The sequence below is a fragment of the Balaenoptera borealis genome, assembly GCF_965194805.1.
Source record: "Balaenoptera borealis genome assembly, chromosome: 3".
NCBI classification, from domain to species: Eukaryota; Metazoa; Chordata; class Mammalia; order Artiodactyla; family Balaenopteridae; genus Balaenoptera; species Balaenoptera borealis.
The window spans coordinates 49905107-49926022 of record NC_138866.1 but is presented as its reverse complement, the minus strand read 5'-3'; the positions used below and the strand labels follow the sequence as shown (position 1 = coordinate 49926022).

General features: G+C 39.7%; 2 protein-coding genes across 3 annotated transcripts in view; both read left to right on the top strand.

Annotated features, from left to right (window-relative positions):
* The window catches only part of KLHDC1 (kelch domain containing 1), a 52507-nt gene extending 47989 nt beyond the window's left edge, over positions 1–4518 (top strand). Inside the window, exons 14-15 of one of the 2 annotated variants that reach the window (XM_082385783.1) lie at positions 1272–3721; positions 4122–4518. In XM_082385783.1, coding sequence (XP_082241909.1) covers positions 1272–1458 — 187 coding nt within the window. In that variant the 3' untranslated portion in view covers positions 1459–3721; positions 4122–4518. Of the gene's footprint in view, positions 1–1271 lie in introns of both variants that reach the window. The other variant, XM_082385784.1, reaches the window with a different exon arrangement.
* Positions 4519–8241: 3723 nt separating this feature from the next.
* On the top strand, positions 8242–20361 carry KLHDC2 (kelch domain containing 2). The gene is made up of 13 exons (XM_082385785.1): positions 8242–8718; positions 11661–11740; positions 13449–13566; positions 15993–16108; positions 16409–16490; positions 16659–16742; positions 17269–17349; positions 17426–17484; positions 17896–18005; positions 18402–18474; positions 19581–19668; positions 19764–19816; positions 20055–20361. The coding sequence occupies exons 1-13, from the start codon at positions 8566–8568 to the stop codon at positions 20176–20178; spliced, it is 1221 nt and encodes a 406-aa protein (XP_082241911.1). The 5' UTR covers positions 8242–8565; the 3' UTR covers positions 20179–20361.
* The last annotated feature ends 555 nt before the right edge of the window (positions 20362–20916 follow it).

The window sequence follows — 20916 nt, the reverse complement described above, 5'->3', positions numbered from 1 at the left end:
CAGTGGGCCACGTCTGCCAAAATGCGGTTTTCTCCAGCAGCACTAAGAAGCCAGGTTGCAAGCGCAGAAAGGAGATGGTTGAGTTTATCCGTGGTTGGAGTTTAGCCAGGATGGCGTAACAGAGGGACAGTGAAGAAGGAGGTGAGAACTGCTGGCAGGAGAATGAAGTGCATCCGGACAGGCCGGTTAGGGAAGAAGGTTGCCACCGGAGGGGTCTTATTATTTGGAGAACCGGGAAGAGTCAAAGGAGTAAAGGGGTGTAAGAGTGAAAAAGATACAGGCTTATGGTCCGAGAGGAGGATGTGGAAGTTTAAGATTTCCGAGGTGGAACTGTCCTGAGTAAGGTCATAAGAGTGAAAAGGGTTTTCCACACAGATGCTAAAATCAGTCAGGAGACAAGACTGTGATGAGTCCAGGGCCAAAATCCTCAGCGATGGGGGAGAATGAGCAGGAGGTTAATAGATGGCGACACCCGACGGCAAAATGATCGCAGCCTGGAAGCAGCAGTGAGCAGCGAGGAGAATACGGACTAATATTGGCTCCTGACTGTGAAAACAGAGCTGAGGGGAAATTTGTCCTCTTTTCTCCAGAAGGCTGCACACAAAGCAATTTTCTTAGAGTTCACGTAAAGCAAAGACAGAAAGTCACAGGAAAGCAGGGGTGTTTGTAGACACAGCTGGCGTTCCAAAAAGCAGAAAGGAGAGGTTTGGAAGGGGAGATAAGCAGTGATAGGGAAGATGAACCAGTATAGAAATGAGAGGAAGAGCAAAGACAGACTGCACGTGGCTGCCTTTGAGGCTGGGACTCAGGGCGGCTGTCAGTCAGACCAGTGCAGTCGTTTCTGGAGGGGGTACGGGTAGGGCCGGGTCACAGGGCATAAAATGGACGCCAGGTGCTGCATCTTGGGGTGATGGAAGAAGAAGACAGCTCGCAGAGAGGAGTAAATTGTTATTGGGCTGGAAGGATGTGTGAAAAGGGGTCTGCTTCAGACTAACCTGCTTCAAAATTAAGTCTGAATCTCTTTTACTTAAAGAACATTATGCATGGTAAGTTGTACCTGGATTTTGGTCAGATATGGTCCCCATGCTATAAAAATATACAATTACTGTGGTGCTCTGGAAAGAATATATATCCTGTCATGTTCCAAACAATACCAGGGGAGTACATAATCGTGTAAAATTTTTATAGTTTTATTTTTTATATTACTTACCTATAAATATTTTATAAGTTCAGGTTCAAAAACTAATAATTCTGTTGTGTTTTGTTTACAGGTCATGCCTTGACTGCATTGGTAAAAATGCTATAATTTTAGAAAGTCAGATATCTTTATTACCTCCTAAACTTCTCCAACAAGTACTCAAAAAAAGAACATTTTGGACTGCAGTTAATCACCGAGAAGAACAAAGAGCCCAAAAAGAAGAAACAGAAAATAAGTATCAGTGGATCAGTAGCAATTAAGTTGTGATATACTCTACATATTTAATATGTTTAAACATTTTAATCAGACTGTATATTTACCCCCCAGATTGGAGGCTTTATTTAGAAGATAAAATCTGAAACAAAAATTGTATGTTAAACTGATTGTATGGCATGAGATATATAGGAAGAAGACGTTAATGGCAGATTAATTTGTATTTTATTTGTAAATTAACATAAATTAATTTCCTTATAAGCTGCAGAAAAAAAAAATCTACTTTCTGAAAGTAAGTATAATTGTAAGAGACTTTAACTCACTGTGTCTTCTTTACTGGAAAGATTATACAAATTTGAGGAGAATAAGAAATTACCCCAAGGACTTTAGAGATTCCCCAACCTAAAGATAGATATATAAAAACACCTCATATCAACTTTCAGAAAGAATAGATTTTTCTCAAGTCACTTTAAAATTACATAAAGCTTCCCATTAAATGACTCAGTTATTTAAAGAACTTCTCCTTAAATAAGTAATACAGCTGGCCAAAATGATAAAATAGGCAAGCACTGCTATGGGATTAAATATTGAACTCCTACCCTTTTAGCACTTATCTAGTAAAGTATTCTTCCTCACCTTTGAGTAGGGGAATAAATGTCTTCAATTGTTTTTCTGTTACCTCTAAGTTGTTAGTTTGTCCCATTTTATATGTATATAAAGACCATGTTTGAAAGTGTCTAAAGTGGAGATTTATTTGTCATACAGGCTTTGAAATATTGAGAGGCAGTATAGTTATTAACTTTAGAGACACCTGAAGATACATTTTGCCTTGGGGGAATACTTCTAAAGTAACTTTCAGTGAATTATGAAATGGGATGATAACCTAGTAATTTGCCTTTCTAGAAACCCCTCCTTTTGGCCCACACCATTCTACAGAGTTGGTGCTCAAGACCCAGGATATTCAAAATATGTTATCTTCCCATTTCTTTTCAGTATTAACTGCCTATAAAGAAATGGAACATGAATATTTATCTTTATGTTCTTTAAATAGTACTTTTGCCATGGTTAAGAAGTTGTTCACATATCACAGTTGTACCCATCCATTGAATTACTAATAACAAGGAATTACTAAGAATTTGGTATATAAAATTACTGTCTACCATACCACCATACACGTTGACTCTGAAATTTAAAATGTTGGAGTAAATATATTTCTGTATTGAAGTGCATGTATAATTTATAATGAAAATTACAGTAGTTTATAGATCTCACTACATTGTAGAGATATATTTTATATATATGTACTGTATTTTAGACGTGCAAAGCTTCTATTTATGTATTGAAATATTTTGTGTTTACATTTTATTTATTATACAAACTATATAGAATTACTATTTTCCTAGTTTTGTTAGTGTGAACCAGTCATTAGAATTGATTGTGCAAACAATATTTCAGTGTAAGTTTTCATTTTTTCTTACTATTTTCAGGCTGAATAACAGATTTAGAAAGTGAATCTCATAGGTAATATGGGTCTTAGAAGTAATTATTTTATTATTATGAACTTCAGTATTTGGCATTCTATAAGGAACAAATATCAAAACATATTAGACAGTGATAGATGACACTGAGTGGGATGAACACTTTTTAAAATGGCTTCTGGGTTGTGTGAATGGCTTCTCTAGCCTCTTAGAGAAGCACTGCTGTTTTTAAATGGTTTACCTAAACACTAAAAGTTAGATTAACCCCCTCAAAAAACACACCCTTCGTTTAGGCTTCAAGAGAATGAAAATCTATATATTATTTATGGCACACAAAACTGGTACTCTTCTTATTTGACTTAATATATTGTACTGCTTCAAAAAGTTATATGTCCTGAGGTAGCCCCATAGTAGGAGTGGCAGGGAATTCTAATCTGATCTTCAATTTCCAAAACTTGGCTTATAGCAGGGCTTCCCTGCTCTTAGGAGATGTAGAAATTCTGCGAGCTGGCAAAGCCAGTTTTGAAGATCCCTAGTCAAGCAGTATTCATTCCTCACTTCTTAGCACTTATGGTTTACTATCAACTTCTGTGTTGTTGACCTGTGCAGTGTATAGGAACCCAAGGCAACATCAGCCTCATAACTTTCTCTCTTAACTCTCCCTTACGGGTTCTTTGTTTGAAAGATGACTCTAGAGGGTTGACTTTTTTTTTTTTTTCAGGTGGTTCACAAAATAGGTTTCCAGTCTGATTCTCAAGGAAAAAGAATTTCTGGCCATCTTTATTATGTGTATCAGGATATTCTTCCAGTTGTCAGGAAGGATTCTTTTGAGGTATTACCATTTTTAGAATGATATAGTAAATGGCATATCAAAGTTAGTATACATTTTTTACAGATCGTATCTTTGCATAAGCACCTTTTAAAAAATTATTAGCCTTTTGATAGAAGCTTAAAAATATTCTTTAGAACTTCATACTGTCAGCCCAGGAACAAAGTGATGTTTTCACCAATACATTATTTATATGTATGTATGTGTGAGAGAGAAATAAAATAAACTCACTAAGATAGAATAATTTTCAGGGTAGTACATAGTGTCTGAAAAATTAAAATTTTGATTTCAGAACACTTCACAGGAAAAGAAACAGTTTTAAGAAACAAATAGTACCCCATTCCCACTTTTTTTTGGTGCCTGTTTTTTCATTGTATTAATGTGATTCTATATGAATTTCCAGTTTGATGAAGTTTTCAAACGGTCCAGCATGTGGGTGCAGCAAGAACATTTTTAAAATCACCCAAGTAATGGACTGAATGTTTGTATCCCCACAAAATTCATATGTTGAAACCCTAATCCTCAATGTGATGGTTTTTGGAGGTGGTGTCTTTGGGAGGTAATTAGGTTTAGATGAGGTCATGAGGGTGGGGACCCCATGATGGGATTAGTGTACTTATAAGAAGAAGAAGAGACCAGAGCTCTCCTACTCTGTCTCTATCACATGAAGATGCAATGAGAAGGCACCCGTCTGCAAGGCAGGAAGAGGGCTCTCATTAAGAACCAAGTCTGTCAGCACCTTGATCTTGGACTTCCCAGCCTCTAGAACTGTGAGAAATTAATGTCTGTTGTTTAAGCCATCCAGTCTATGGTATTTTGTTATAGCTGCCTGAGCTAAGACACGTCTGAGGTCCACAGTTTACATTAGAGTTCAGTCTTGGTGGTGTACATTTTATGGGTTTAGACAAATGTGTAGTAACATGTATCTACCTTTATAGCAGCAGTCCCCAACCTTTTTGGCACCAGGGACCAGTTGGTTTCGTGGAAGACAATTTTTCCACAGATGGGGGGGTGGGGTGGGATGGTTCGGGTGGTAATGTGAGTAATGCGGAGCAGCAGATGCAGCTTGGCTCGCTCACCAGCCACTCACCTCCTGCTGTGCGGACTGGTACTGGTCTGTGGCCCGGGGGTTGGGGACCGCTGCTTTATGGTATCATACAGACTAGTTGCACTGCCTAAAAATCCTGCATGCTCTGCCCGTTCATTCCTCCCTCCCCCCTAAACCCTGGCAACCATGGATATCTTATTGTCTTCATAGTTTTGTCTTTTCCATAATGTTATATAGTTAGAATTACACAGTATGTACCCTTTTCAGATTGGCTTATTTCATTAGTGATATGCATTTAAGTTTCCTCCATGTCTTTTCATGGCTTGAAAAGATGGCTCATTTCTTTTCAGCACTGAATAATATTCCATTGTCTCAATGTACCACAGTAACTTTTTTACAATTTTCTATATAGACAATTGTGTGTCTATGATTTGTCATGAACAAAAGCGGTTTTATTTCTTCCTTCCCAACCTTTTGTTTCCTCTTCTTGTCTTACTGCATTAGCTAGGTCATCCAGTAGGATGTTGAAAAGTTGTGGTGAAATGGGATCCTTCCCTTGTTCCTGATCTTAGTAAGAAAGCCTCTAGTTTCTCATCATTAAGGATAATATATATTTTTAAATTTATTTATTTAATTTATTTATTTTTGGCTGTGTTGTGTCTTCATTGCTGCGCGCGGGCTTTCTCTAGTTGCAGCGAGTGGGGGCTACTCTTAGTTGCAGTACATGGGCTTTTCGTTGTGGTGGCTTCTCTTGTTGCAGAGTGAAGGCTTCAGTAGTTGTGGCACGTGGGCTCAGTAGTTGTGGCTCTCAGGCTCTAGAGCGCAGGCTCAGTAGTTGTGGAGCACGGGCTTAGTTGCTTCACGGCATGTGGGATCTTCCCGGACCAGGGTTTGAAACTGTGTCCCCTGCATTGGCAGGCAGATTCTTAACCACTGCACCACCAGGGAAGCCCAAGGATAATATTAATTGTAGGTTTTTTTGTAGATGTTCCTTATCAAGTTAAGGAAGTTCCTCTCTATTCCTAGTTTGCTGAGAGCTTTTTTTTTTCGGTTATCATGAATAGGTGTTGGATATTGTTAAATGCTTTTTCTTCATCTATTAATGTAATCATGTGATTTTTCTTCTTTAGCTTGTTGATACGGTGGATTACATTGGTTGATTTTTTTAAAATTAATTAATTAATTTATTTATTTTTGGCTGCGTTGGGTCTTCGCTCCTGCGTGTGGGCTTTTCTCTAGTTGCAGTGAGTGGGGGCCACTCCTTGCCGTGGTGCATGGGCTTCTCATTGCAGTGGCTTCTCTTGTTGTGGAGCACAGGCTCTAGGCATGCGAGCTTCAGTAGTTGGGGCACGTGGGCTCAGTAGTTGTGGCTTGCAGGCTCTAGAGCACAGGCTCAGCAGTTGTGGCGCACGGGCTTAGCTGCTCTGTGACACGTGGGATCTTCCTGGACCAGGGCTCCAACCCGTGTCCCCTGCATTGGCAGGCAGATTCCCAACCACTGCGCCACAGGGAAGTCCCACACTGGTTGATTTTTGCATGTTGAATCAGCCTTGTATACCTGGGATAAGTCCCACTTGGTTGTGGTATATAATTCTTTTTTAATTTTTTGGATTTGATTTGCTAATATTTTGTTGAGGATTTTGGCATATATGTTCATGAGAGATACTGGTCTGTTTTCTTGTGATGTCTTTGTCTGGTTTTGGTATTAGGGTAATACTGGTTTCAGAATGGGTTAGGCAGTATTCTCTCTGCTTCTGTCTTCTCAAAGAGATTGTAGATAATTTCTTCCTTAAATGTTTGTTAGAATTTATCCATGGACCCATCTGGGCCTGTTACTTTCTGTTTTGGAAGGCTGTTATTGATTCAATTTCTTTAATAGATATAGGCCTGTTCAGATTATCTATTTATTCTTATATGAGTTTTGGCAGATTGTGTCTTTCAAGGAATCGGACCATTTCATCTAGTTTATCAAATATATAGGCATAGAGTTCTTCATAATATTTCTTTATTATCTTTTTAATGTCCATGGGATCTATAGTGATGTCCCCTGTTTCATTTCTGATATTAGTAATTTGTGTCTTCTTTTTTTCTTAGTTAGCCTGGCCAGAGGTTTATTGACTTCATTATCTATTCAAAGGACCAGCTTTTGGTTTTATTGCTTTTCTCTATTGATTTCCTGTTTTCAGTTTCATTGGTTTCTTTCTTTTCATCATTTCATTATTTTTCTTCCTCTTATTTTGGATTTAATTTGTTCCTCTTTTTCTAGTTTTCCAAGATGTAAACTTAGGTGATTTATTTTAGATCTTTCTTCTTCTCTAATATACGCACTCACTGTTATAAATTTCTCAGTACTGTTTTTACCCACCCCGCAAATTTTGATAAGTTGTAAACACAGGGGCAGTGGCTAGGGAAGAAATTACATACTCCGAAAATTTTAGTGAGAAAAGCCTTTTGATGTTGTTGTTTGAAGTATTCTACATAATGGTCCGGCGTGAAGATGGGGGAGGGAGAGGATAATAAAGCACACTCCTCTCACCAAATACATCCAAGTGTAGAGGCACCGTTAGATTAGGCATTTAAGATGCAGTCGAGTCTAACCCCGTTTTACAGGTGAGGAATCAAATTTAGATTAGAATGATTCTTAATTTTCTCTTGACCTAATTGAAAAGTATCATATTAAATGTAAGCGAAAACAGTATCTGTGTGAAAAGGATTCATTTTCCTCCCTGAAGGCTTGGGTGGTGAAGGTTTCTGAAAAGTATCATATTAATTGTAAGCGGAAACAGTATCTGTGTGAACACGATTCATTTTCCTCCCTGAAGGCTTGGGTGGTGAAGGTTTCTGAGACACTTTTTGAGCAGTTTTCCAAACTGGGTGGAGGATGCAACAGTAAATTAAGATTTCAGCTGAACCAAAAGACCTTATCGAGAGGAGATGTCGTGAACCTCTCTGCAGGCACAGTCGGGGTGGCACGCAATCCCAGAGATGCCACGCGCACCCAGCGGCACCTCCGCCGGGAAGCCGCCCAGCAATAGGGCTGGGACCACCTGGGAGAGGAGAGGAGAGGAGCCACCCCCACCCCATGTCCTCGGGAAGACAGGGCACTGACTCTGGAGACCCTGAGACCAGAAACTTACTAGTTAAGCAATTTGCTACCCCTTTCCCGGCTGTGAACCCTTTGAGAACATCCCTCAATCAAACAAGGCCTTCTGGGAAGAAACATTTTTTGCCAGAATCTGGCTAATTCAGCATATCCTTGTAGTGAAGGGAGGCGCGGAGTGTGCGTGGAAGTGCCTCCAGCTTCTGCGCCCAGACTTCGGCGGGCGAAGAAGAGGGCGGGGCGCCCCGGAGCCGGGCCGTCCGGGAGAAGGCGGCGGGACGACCCGGCGCTGGGGGAGCTGAGCGTCGGCCGCGCTTCCGGAGCTGGGCGGGCGGCGTCAGCGGAACGGGCGGTTCCTGCCTCGGCGTAAACAAAGGCAGTCTGCGGCGAGAAGCGAGCTGGAGGTGGGGCGGAAGGGCTGGAAGCAGGTACCGGCCCGAGGCGGACCCCTGCCCGTCCTGCTCCCGGCTCTGAGCCCTCGCCGCCCCCCCGCCCGCGACCCCCGCCAGCCGGCGAGAGGCCGTCCTCGGTGAGGCGGGCCGGGAGGACGCGAGCGCGGGCGGCGGGGAGCGGCCCTAAAGCCGTGCCTTTCGCCGTCGCCGCCTCGCCTCGCGCCACCGTGCGTCTCCTTCCTTTTCCTTTGTCTTTTCCTCCGTCGCGGGTGCGGGGATTGTCGGTGAGCCGAAGTGCAGCCTCAAGATGGCCGATGGCTACGAGGACCTGCGGGAGGACGAGCTCCCGGGGCCGGCCTATGAGGGCTACGAGTCCGCGGAGCTCGCCTGCCCCGCTGAGCGCAGCGGCCACGTAGCCGTCAGCGACGGGCGCCACATGTTCGTCTGGGGCGGCTACAAGGTCAGTGGGTGGCCGGGCCGCGGCGGGCGTCGCTCGGCTGTTACTGGGTCGGGGGGCGGCGGGCCGGCGGGAGGACCAGAGCGGCCGACCCGATCGCCTCCCGCGCCCCAACGTCGCGACTCCGCCCATTGGTCCCTTGTCCTCCGCGAGTGTGGGAATCTTCCCACGGGTCTCCCTACCGTCCCAAGCCTCCTGGTCTGTTGTCACGCCCGCCTTCTGCTTACAAAGCCCGCTCCCCGCCCCGCGCTGCTCGCGGCCGCCCGGCGCGCTCTGTTTGACATCCGAGCGTTATCTGGGGAGGGCACGGCGGGCGGTGCAAGACCGCGAAACGTGTTTTATTTAAAAGGGTTGGGGGTGTATAAGGTAACGGTGTGTGAGATCACTCTTATCCTTTATCAGGTCTACCTAGGAGCACATTACCCTGTGGAGCCGGGCTCAGGTGGCCCACTGATACCGTGGCCCACTTATGGGGAGACGGCAGTGTAGGAAAATGCCTCGGAATTCCCAAAGGCCGCAGGAATCGTCTTATTGAACCTTACCGCCTGTTCAGGTGTCCCAGCTACATCCCAGTGTTATTGGAACGCTTTAGGGCTATTTTCCTTTTGGTTTCAGCTGAGAAAGGATGTTTTTCACAAGAAATCCCTATTAAGAAAATTAATGGAAAAGCTCTAGAAGTAACCAAAAAAATCAACAGGAACAACTTTTAACTACAGAGTGCGGCTCTTTGACCCCTACTCGTGAACAATGTGATTAGTTACCAGTTTAGAGCATTTACTTGTATTTCTTCTCTTTTCCTCTGTCTGGAAATCCTACCCAAGTGTCTCCTATTTAAACCTTCTCACTAGTTCTGCCCTTTGCTTTTAGAGGTTCCCAGTAGCACTCCACATTCTAGAATCGTCTTATTTTCATTTGCTGGGGGTGGTTCTGATCTATTCCTACCGAAAATATTCTTTTTAGTCTCTTTTGGTTTTAAAAATGATCTCCCCCCATCCCCATTTGCTTGAAATCTAGTCCGCTACACCTGTACCTTCCATGACTTGGAAGCACTTCTTGATTCTGGTAGTAGATTTTAGCTTATGGTACAGTTGATCATAGTTGACCGTCTTTGAGGTGACTCTCAAAAGATAGATGGGATAAAGCTTTCCTGATTACTTCATTTGGTTCCTTTTTGCCAATCCTAATTAATCTGGAATGTTTTCCCCAGCCTCCAATGAATGTGTTCAGAGGAGAGTATTTGGTAGGAGGAAGGTGGCCAGTATGTGGTGACCTTAATTAAAACGTAAGTAATTCCCTTGGAGAAAAGTAAACCTGTTAGTCTTCAGCCTAAACTACTTTATTCGTAATTCTATTTGTAAAACTCAGCAGTGTTGAGGGAATGGGACTTTTCACAAAGAAGGAAGGTGGGCAGAAGGAGGGTTGTCAGGGTGGAAGATTTCTGAAGCTGATTTGTGGAGGGCCTGGATGCCTCGGGCTGAGGCCAGGTGGAGAAGCATGATCAGTGAAGTAAGTTGGTGGTTCCAAAACAGGCCATCCTCCCCATTTTGGCTAGAACCCTAAGAGTACCACAAACAGGCAGCCCTTGGAGATTGTTTTGATGGCAATAAACCTTAGCTTCCTACACAGAAGTCAGTTTTCCTCCTCCCACCAGCCTGATGTATTCCAGGTCAGCCTACTATCTTGCTTCCAGCCTTTCCTTTCCTAAGTGGTGGAGTGGAAAGAGAAATGTTTACATGGCCAGCTGTTCTATTCTCTGTAATACTCAAGCTTGTAAGACTCTGACACCCATTTCAGTGAACTGCAACAGTTTACTGTATATCGACATTGTTCAGAAAGTGGCCAGGGTGGTTCAAAGGCTGGAGAGCTCAGGCAGTGGCTGAAGCTGGAAATGCAGGGAAAGGAGGCGGGAATTCTGGTTCCACCATTCCTTGCTAAGCAGCCTTGGGCAAATTACCTTCCTCTCTGAAAAACCTGTGCCAGCTGTTTGTTACGGTGGTTGTGAGGATTAAATAAAGCACTCCATGGACAGCACTTAGCTAGTTCTGGCATATGGTAAGCTCAGTCTGTTACCTGAAGGGAACTGGATCAGAACAAGGAACAAAATTTTGCACAAGGACTTAATATTTTCAGTTCTGCCCTCTCTGCTTCTTGGTGGAGAATGGATGGGTGAAAGGGGAGAATGGCTAGAATACTCTACATCACCTGTTAGTGATCAGGTACTTTTTTTTTTTTTCTAATTTATCTATTTTATTTATTTGTTTTTGGCTGCATTGGGTCTTCGTTGCTGCGCGTGGGCTTTCTCTAGTTGCGGCGAGCGGGCACTACTCTTTGTTACAGTGCGCGGGCTTCTCTTGTTGCGGAGCACCGGCTCTAGGCGCGCGGGCTTTAGTTGTCGCTCGCGGGCTCTAGAGCGCAGGCTCAGTAGTTGTGGCTCACGGGCTTAGCTGCTCCACGGCATGTGGGATCTTCCTGGACCAGGGATCGAACCCATGTCCCCTGCATTGGCAGGCGGACTCGTAAAACAACTGCGCCATGAGGGAAGCCCCAAGGATCAGGTACGTTCAAGGCAGACCTTTCTTTAGCGTGCTGACCATGGCACAGGTAATCTCCCATGAAGTCATGCAAGTGAGATTTGGTGCATGGACTATTCAGGATAAAGTGGCCTTAGAGATTACCTGAAGATCTCTTAACTTCCTGCACCATTACAACTGCTGTATCAAAAATTTGTCTATATTAAGCATTACCTTGAGTATGTGGCATGGTGCTGGGAGGATTGTGCATTTGATAGAACTGTTATAACCTATTTAACTTTTCATAACTCTCAGTATCTCAAATAAGATATACAATATGTATACAATATATATAAAATATACAATAGTGCCTCTTTAGAATACAAATTATTTTTTATATTTGCAATTTTTTTTTGTTTCTTTGTTTTTTCTTAGAGTAATCAAGTCAGAGGATTATATGACTTTTATCTGCCTAGAGAAGAACTCTGGATCTACAACATGGAGACTGGAAGATGGTAACTGTGGATATTATGAGGGGGAATAAAAAATCCAAAAAAGGTTGCAAACAAAAACATACTCTGTAAAACCCACACTAATGAATAAAAATACTTTAATTAAAGATGCTAAGCTATCTATATATTCTGAAAACAGTGTTCTGCTAGTTTAGCTTAGCTGCTAAGCTTAGATGCTTTTGCATCTCTTTTAATAGTTCAGTAATTACTAGATGCTTTTATGACCTTGAAGAAATTTCTATTCAGAGCTGTGTCAAGTATTATAGTAATATTAAAGAGGTAGAGGCTTCAAATCCTGGAATGGAAATATAATAAAAGTTCCATATATTTTTTTTTTTCAAGATGTTGTCTTTGTTGTGTGCTATCTTGAATGAGAAAAGAATTTCCAGATTGTATCTGCTAGAAATAAAGGTAGTATTCTATTTTAATGAGCTCTAATTTTAAAATTTCTATGCAAATCCCTTTGAAATAGTACGTTTTGCCTAAAAAACAAAATTAACTTAAATTTGCATACAAACTGTGGATATTCTGAAAGGACCTTTTGCCAGTTTCATACCAGTATTACTCGAGTATGTTCTTAGCAGAATTAATGTGATTCTCAAAATACTGGGTTGGCCGTGTTTAGGGACTTATAAAGTAGTTTTCCCCATGGTTTGCTTTGTGAAAACTTTGTGCATTACATACTTTAGCATATTAGAGATCTCAGAACTAGGAGAATAGTAGTTCCACTTGATTTAAAAGATCAACTAAAAATAAACCAAGATTATTTTTGCACATAGCCAGTCATTGTTAATCTAGCTGTTTGATGATCTTTTTCTAGAGAATTGGACATTTATAATAGTATTCCTTTAATATGGAAATTCTAATATTTTCTTTTAACAATTCAGCCCCATAAGGAATTTTACAAATTAAGCCTATCAAAACAAACCTTGGGAATTCCTTGACGGTCCAGTGGTTAGGACTCTGCACTTCCACTGCAGGGGGCACGGGTTCAATCCCTGGTTGGGGAATTAAAATCCTGTGTGTCGCATGGCACAGCCAAAAACAAATAAAAAACTTAAAGCTTAGTTAGCATAGATGAAGTGATATTCTGAGCAAAAGACCTTGAGTGTCGTATTAATATTCTGAATCTTAGAATTACTAGCTTTTTGATTCAGATTCACTTTTAGATTCAGAATGAGTTAAAAGATGTAAAGAGCACTCAGAGGAGAGACTGGCCTATAGTAGGCACTACCTGAGTGTTGGGAGTATTACATAAGGTCCGAAACAGATTCGTTTGAATGGCTAAAAGGTGACTGAATTAAAAACACCTATTAATCTGTCAGGACTGAGATACTGAAGTTTTTTTTCTTTTGGGTTCTTGGCCCACTCAAAAACAAAAAACCATCATTTATGGCCAAGTAAGTAGAAAAGCAAACAATTTAGTTTGAGAAATGTAAGATGGTTTGCTCCTAGAATAATAAAATGACACGTAGGCGTTTAGAACCTCCCATGCTGCCATGTGTAGTACCTGCTGGCACAGCCTGTGGAATGGGTGAAAGGGATGAGTTCATTCTTTTAAGTAACTTTAGAGCTAGAAGAGACCCTCGACACAGCTACTCAGCCCGCTTATTTTTTCTTTTATTGTGGGAATAGAATTAGAAGAATGAATAGATTTTTGCATTTCTTCCTTTTTGGGAAATGTATTTACATTCAGTTTTTTCCCCCTTAGGAAAAAAATTAACACTGAGGGTGATGTTCCTCCTTCTATGTCAGGAAGCTGTGCTGTGTGTGTAGACAGGGTGCTATACTTGTTTGGAGGACACCATTCAAGAGGCAATACGAATAAGGTTAGTGTTTCTAAGGATTATGGTTTAAGGCAACTTTGTTCTTTTTCAGACAACTTCAGATTTCTAAGGTTAGCCCATACTTATTCTTGTTCCAGTTAAAAAATACATGTACTTGATTATGGTATGAATGTGCATTTTAGTATTTTTGTCTACCAGCCGGTATTTACCTGGGCCTTCTGTAAAATCAGCTTTGGTTGGTAAGGTGTGTGCAGTAACTTCCTAGGTTGTTTTTCTTTGTGTTCTTTGCAGCTACTTGTTCTTTCAGAACCCTGGAGTATTAGATGAGTATTAGTAAACTAAATGAAAACATGCAGTTAAGGGGGGGGCAGGGTAAAATTTAACAGGCCACAACTCAAAAAGCCATAAGGAGAAATTAACACTGACAGATTTTATATACTAACATTTCTATAACATGGCACCATAAGATACTGTTGTTCAGACTTAGTCTGCATCTTTACCAAATAGGAAAAAGGTATCAGTTTTTCTCTCCGGCCAGTAAGAGACAGATGCAGTCAGAAAGGTGCATGTGATATAGATAGACTCTTAAAAATTCATTTATTTGGCAACTTAGTAAGCACCTTAATGCTGAGCACTTGCTTAGACATGGAGACAGAGATGAATGACACCGTCCCCAGCTCTAGGAGCTCACATTCTAGAAGGGACACATATAAGTAAACGATTTCAGTAGCATATCATAAAGAGAAACACAGAGTCAGCTCGTAGTAATGGCTCAGTAAAAATTGTTGAAACTGAAAAAGAATCCTTACCATTGTGTTTGGTAGGACAGAGGAACAGAAAAATGAAGTCTTCACCGAAGAGGTGATGCTTGAATAGAATCATACAATTGGAAGGGGTAGCCAAGATATAAGTACCAAGATGCAGAGGTATAAGCAAATATCTTGTTCATGGACATGCCAAGTGATTTGCTGTAGATGAGCATATGGCTGAAGTGGTTTCAAATTTCAAACTGCGCTTCTAGAACTCTAGGGATTTCTTTGAGATGCCTTGGGACATGTGTGAGAGAAGCATATGGTGTTGGGCAGGCTCCAGACTGCCCCTTCCTCCTCCACTTTAACAAGTGTAGCTCCACTTTTATTTTTATCTAATTTATTTATTCATTCACAGTTCACCTTAGGGTTCACTTTAAGTGAATAGTGTTGCACGTTCTGTGGGTCTGGACAAATATAATGAGATATATCCATCATTATAATGTCATATGAAGTATTTCACTGCTCATAAAAATTTCTGTACTCCGTGTATTCATCTCTCTTCTCCCCCCAAACTTCTGGCAGCCATCGATCTTTTTATTGTCTCCATAGTTTTGCCTTTTCCAGATGGCATAATTGGAATCTATTTTTCTTTTCTTTTTCCTTGAAGAGAGAGGTTCAAAGCCTTTATGTCTGTAAGACCATTCATGGCCCATGCATGCGTGGACCTGACAGGCTCTAGGTGGCAAACTTCCCCGCTAAATACTGTAGCTTTTCTTCCAGTATTGAGCCCTGTCGCACTGGTCCTGCCTAGGAGCCGCGTGGAGGTGCAGGGGGACACGTGTTGGGTATTTGCTCATAGGAAGGCCACAAGCTTTGTGCCTCTTGTCACAATGAACCCAGATTCCTGCTGGGTATGCTGTAAACGGAGGAGCCATTTCTTCAGGCCCTTATTTTTATATTTAGGCTTTTGCTAAAGATTTTGTTTGAAGAAAGGGTTCCGTGCCTAAAAGGTTTTGTGAGGCGCTACTGTAGGCTGTAGTTGAGCCATGTATTTTTCAGGGCCAAGGGGGAGAAAACTAAGTTTGACACAACATGAGGAAGCTTGGGAAAAAGAGAAGCTGTGGCTTTAGGGGAGTGGTCAGAGAAATGGTAGTAGTTAACTGACTAGAGTTGAGGAAAGGAAGCTTTAGGAGTCTAAGTAAAAAAAAAAAAAAAAAAAGATTTATTTAAATACCTGGATGTGAAAGACAGACGAATACTTAATCTTTTCAGATTTATCCTTAGCTCCTAGAGTTAAGTAGGCACTTAAGACATGTTTGTTAAATTGAATTTGAAGATGAATTACTAAGTCTGATTTTTTGGTAATACCATCCTGATACCCGTAAATTAGATCAGTACAACTCAAAGTGCCTATCTAAGGCCAAGAATGTAAATCAACACGCGTTCTATTCCTTCATCAAAAAAGTGTGGTATGGGAAAAAAATAAGCTGAACTAAACAGGGTACACAGTGACTTAGGTAATTTACATTCTGGCAGAAATTTCTTATCTAGACTCAGACCAGTAACACTTTGCAGACCAGCAGCCAGTCTGCAGTTACACTTTTAGTAGTACTGAATTAGATGACATTCTTACTAGCATGAATGCAATAAAATTAAATGCCAAGGTTGAATTTCTTTCATGTAACCAAATCTAACTGAAATCATTGCTTCTGACAGTTCTACATGCTGGATTCAAGGTCTACAGACCGAGTATTACACTGGGAAAGAATTGACTGCCAAGGAATTCCTCCATCATCAAAGGACAAACTCGGTGTCTGGGTATATAAAAACAAGTGAGTTAGCAGCACTATAGGTTTGGGTTTTTATGTGGAAAGTGCTTTGCCATCCAAGTATCATTAACCAATAACCATTGTAACAGTAGAACACGCCTTCGAGCGCCTATGAGGATTAAGTGAATTGATGGTAAAGCACCTAAGACATAAATGTTAACCATATTAGCCATTATTATTTGAATAAGTAGCTTTATATACTCAAGTGTGCCTTCTCAACTCATGGATAAGACAAAATAAAAAAAAATCTCTTGTATCCTGTGGATGTTTGACTTTTTAATGTCTTGGTTTTTTATCAAACAGGTTAATATTTTTTGGAGGGTATGGATATTTACCTGAAGATAAAGTATTGGGAACTTTTGAATTTGATGAAACATCTTTTTGGGTAAATGAAGTTTCGTATTTGCATATGGCCTACTTAGTCTGTTGAAATAATACACTTTGTTTGCTATTAGCTTTGTTCATTTTACTCTGTTAATAAACCAGACAAAGGCTATATGATTTTACAAGCATTACTTGTAAAATAACTCAGATTCTTATTTATTTTCTGTAGAATTCAAGTCATCCAAGAGGATGGAATGATCACGTACATATTTTAGACACTGAAACATTTGTCTGGAGCCAGCCTATAACTACTGTGAGTTACTGAAGAATAATGAATTATTAAAGCAAGGCTGCTTAGACGAGAAGGAGAGTTGGCAGGTGGTGTAAAATTGACAGTTCGTTATTCTGCAAGGAGTCTAAAACTCAAAAAAGTTTAATGAATGTATAGACTAGCCCAGCATCTATTATCTAATAGCTGTTAAAGTGGTATTGTTTGTAATTAAATAAATGACCTAGTGCTGGATTGGAATTTTAAGTTACTCAAATATTAGATTTCTTTTTCCTCTGACACAGATGGCATATAATATGCTAGCTTTTGTTTTCAAAGATAAAAGTAAAGCAAGCAAGCATTCTATTGTATTAACTATCCCCTTCAGTAATGTAACTCAGAAACTCCCAGTTTGCTAGTCAGCCTTCAGTACTGCTGTCTACTGTAAGTTTGCACTTCAGCTTAAAAGCTCAAGTGTCTTGCACGTTCTTATCCCACATCCAGAGTAGACTCTTTCTGGTATTTACAAAATGTTCACTTATTTATTAAATTGCTTTTATGACTTTACTAGGGTAAAGCACCTTCACCTCGTGCTGCCCATGCCTGTGCAACTGTTGGAAACAAAGGCTTTGTGTTTGGAGGCAGATATCGAGTGAGTATATAAAACAGTTTCAATGATTTGCTTTTGAATTACTCAAAATGATAACTAGTTAATTATCCTTTTCTAGGATGCTAGAATGAATGATCTTCACTATCTTAATCTGGATACATGGGAGTGGAATGAATTGTAGGTATCATTTTAGATAATTATTTAGAAAAGTTTTTCAAAGAAATTTCAATGGATTTTTCCCTTACTCTATTATTAGTATATAATGTACTTGCTTACATTTTCTGTAACTATGAATTTAAGTAAACATAATCACTAAATCCTTAAAGAGGGAATTTAAAAATTTTCAGTTCCCATAACTATGCCTGGTACATAGCATGTGCTCAGTGTTTACTGAAAAGATCTAAAGTTGACTCTTCCTTCAAAGAAAGTAGTTCATTCTAAAGCATGTAGTTAATACCAAGAAGCCTTATTAAAGTCTCTTTTCAAAATTCCATATAAATTTTTAAAGAAAACTTCTTTAGTATTTCTCTGCATTAAATACAGTAGTGCTTTTAAATGTAGATATTGTAACTTAGCTATTATTTTCAGAATTCCACAAGGCATATGCCCAGTTGGCCGATCTTGGCACTCACTAACACCAGTTTCTTCAGATCATCTCTTTCTCTTTGGAGGATTTACCACTGATAAACAGCCACTAAGTAAGTACTTTTAAAACATTAAAAAGTTATTATATATCATTCATAAGTAATATATGAATAGCTGAAAAAAATCAGTATTTTAAATTTATCAGAGGGCTATAGGGTTGGTTAGAAGGTTTGCTATTAATTTTGATCCTATAACATACCTATAATTGTTTTCATATGACACATCCATTGGTCCAGTAAAAAAATGACCTGGAACACTTTGCCCTGCTAAAGGGCTGTAACATGCAAAGGGCTTACTTGGTTAACTGCAGGAAAAAAAAGGAAATATACTTTCTGTATCTACTCAAAATCTGATTTATTACTGTTCTTACTAAAGCTATGCTCTTTAAATATCAATGTCACGTTAACAGAATAACATACTTCATAGCTCTTTTTCTTTGCTTCAATCAGGTGATGCTTGGACTTACTGCATCAGTAAAAACGAATGGATACAGTTTAATCATCCCTATACTGAAAAACCAAGGTATGAACTATTTAAAAGCTAATTCTTATGCTGAATGAATGAGGTCCATAGAGATTTACAAGACTGGTAATGATTGAGGAAATTTGATTGACTGCATTCAGTTCATCATTCTTATTATAAGAACCCTAGCATTCACTAAGGTTTAACATTGTAGCTTTTGGAAGAAGAGAAAACCAATGTTATCCTAGTATCAGTGCTTTCTTTTTTATCATCTGTGTTTGAGAAATAGGGCTGGATTTTGATTTTTGCTTCATCATAAAATTACTGACATTGTTAAAATTTATACTCAAGCTCTTTAGTCAAGTGAGTTGAACTGTTTCTAGGTTTTTCATTAAAAAAACAAAAAGGAACTGGAAAGGAGAGAATTTCAAAACCCTAAAGAATGTTTATGGCAGTGGCGGGGAGGGGCTGGGGGGGAGAATCAAGAACTTTCAATCAGATTTGCAGTTGTGCTGTATAACAAAGATCAAGAAGTCAAATCATCCAAAAAGAGCCTATTAAAACACTGATAGTTATTTTTCTTGTTAATCTCGAAAAGAATTGTTACAAAGACTGCTAAAGGAAATGATGCAGTCAAAGTTGGTGTTCAAAGCACATCTGGATAATGTCAGCCTGCATTTTTCCCCACACCTCTGACCTAAGTACAGTCATGCTGCTAAGACGTCATCTGACACAAATATTCTTTCCATAGAGTTATCAGGCCTGAAGATGCTTTGTTCCCTCAGGCAGAGTCAGCATCCCTCAGATGTTTTGTGTGAGGCCAACTGGTCCTGCCTATGAAAAGAGGAAAAGAAGCAGAGGGCATATACCACTAATCCCCCGTAAGACTTTTATTGCTAACAAAAACCTAGAGAACAGTTCAGTTCAGATTCCTCATTGCATAAATTAGGAATGGACCAGAAAGATAAAATGGTAACATCCAGACAAAACAGACATTGATTTTTCTAGCTTTTGCTACGTTTCCTTGAGATAACTGCATCTCACCATTATGTTTTGGGCTGCACTAAAGATCTTTAGTCTTTATTTGATCATCTCTATTCTGTAGTTTAAATGATCAGTTTGGTGTTCAGGGTGACTTCAAACTCAGGTTTTTGTTTTAAATGTAGATTATGGCATACAGCTTGTGCCAGTGATGAAGGAGAAGTCATTGTGTTTGGTGGGTGTGCCAATAACCTTCTCGTCCATCACAGGGCTGTAAGTACACTACCCTTTATTAAAGGACACTTCATAATATTGCTGAAGCTTTCTTGTGAAGTACTTTTAATATATTCTTCATGTCTGTTTTTCAGGCACACAGTAATGAAATACTTATATTTTCAGTTCAACCAAAATCTCTTGTAAGGTAAGTAACTTTTTACTTGGTACTTACTTTAAATTGTGTTTCTTAAACACTTTAAATTAGTGCTCTTGAAAAAACAGGTTTATGGATAATTTAAGGGCAATAGCAGCCTTCACTGATAAAACTATCCAGTTCCTATGAAAATCTTTAAAGTGCTTTTTCTTTTTTGGTAGTTCTTCAAGTGAATGTACTTCTAAACCGTAAAGTGAAATTATTTTTCTCTTTCTTTGTCCACTTTCAGGCTAAGCTTAGAAGCAGTCATTTGCTTTAAAGAAATGTTAGCCAGCTCGTGGAACTGCCTTCCAAAACACTTACTTCACAGTGTTAATCAGAGGTTCGGTAGTAACAACACTTCTGGATCTTAAGGCTTCATAGACAGTGCCTCTGATCACTTGCATGGACAGCAATTCTGTAAACATCAGAGTGACATTGTTTATATAATTATGTGCATTGTTGTAGTTTGCAGCTTTTTAGTTTTAGTGTGCATGTGAATGGCCTAGAGAACCTATTTTTGTGTCTAAAGTTTACAATAAATGTATTTAACACCAGTAACTGTCTTCTATTAAAACAAAAGTAAGTTAATACTTGGGCTTTTTACCCCAAAAAATGGTTATTATATTTCCTATTTGGTAACATCAGGATATATACCTGTAGAAACATTATACTAATTATCCTTACCATTATCAAAATGGTGAAGTTATTTTTTAAAGAAAGACATGAATATTTCAGATGTTTTTTTAATGGCACAGTAGTCTATTATGTTGTATTTACAACACTAGGCTACATAAAGGTTTTTGTTTTTAACAGTAACTTCAAAAGGAAAAATATTCTCGATAAGGTTAAGCAGGTAAAAGAAACCTTGGAAGGACCAACAGCTGTTTAGTACTTTTTGACCTTAATGCTTCGGCATAGGGGCTGGGGCAAGTGCTCTTGTTGACTCTAGGCAGCTGTTATCATCTAATTAATTATTTTAAAAGTAACAGTTTTGTAGCTCATAATGAATGGAAATAATGTATGACTTTATTCTCCATTCTGTTAGGAGACAGACAGAAGAAGAAAGCTGGGTCAGGAGTCTTTAGTGGTAAGCCTAAAAGTGCACTTAT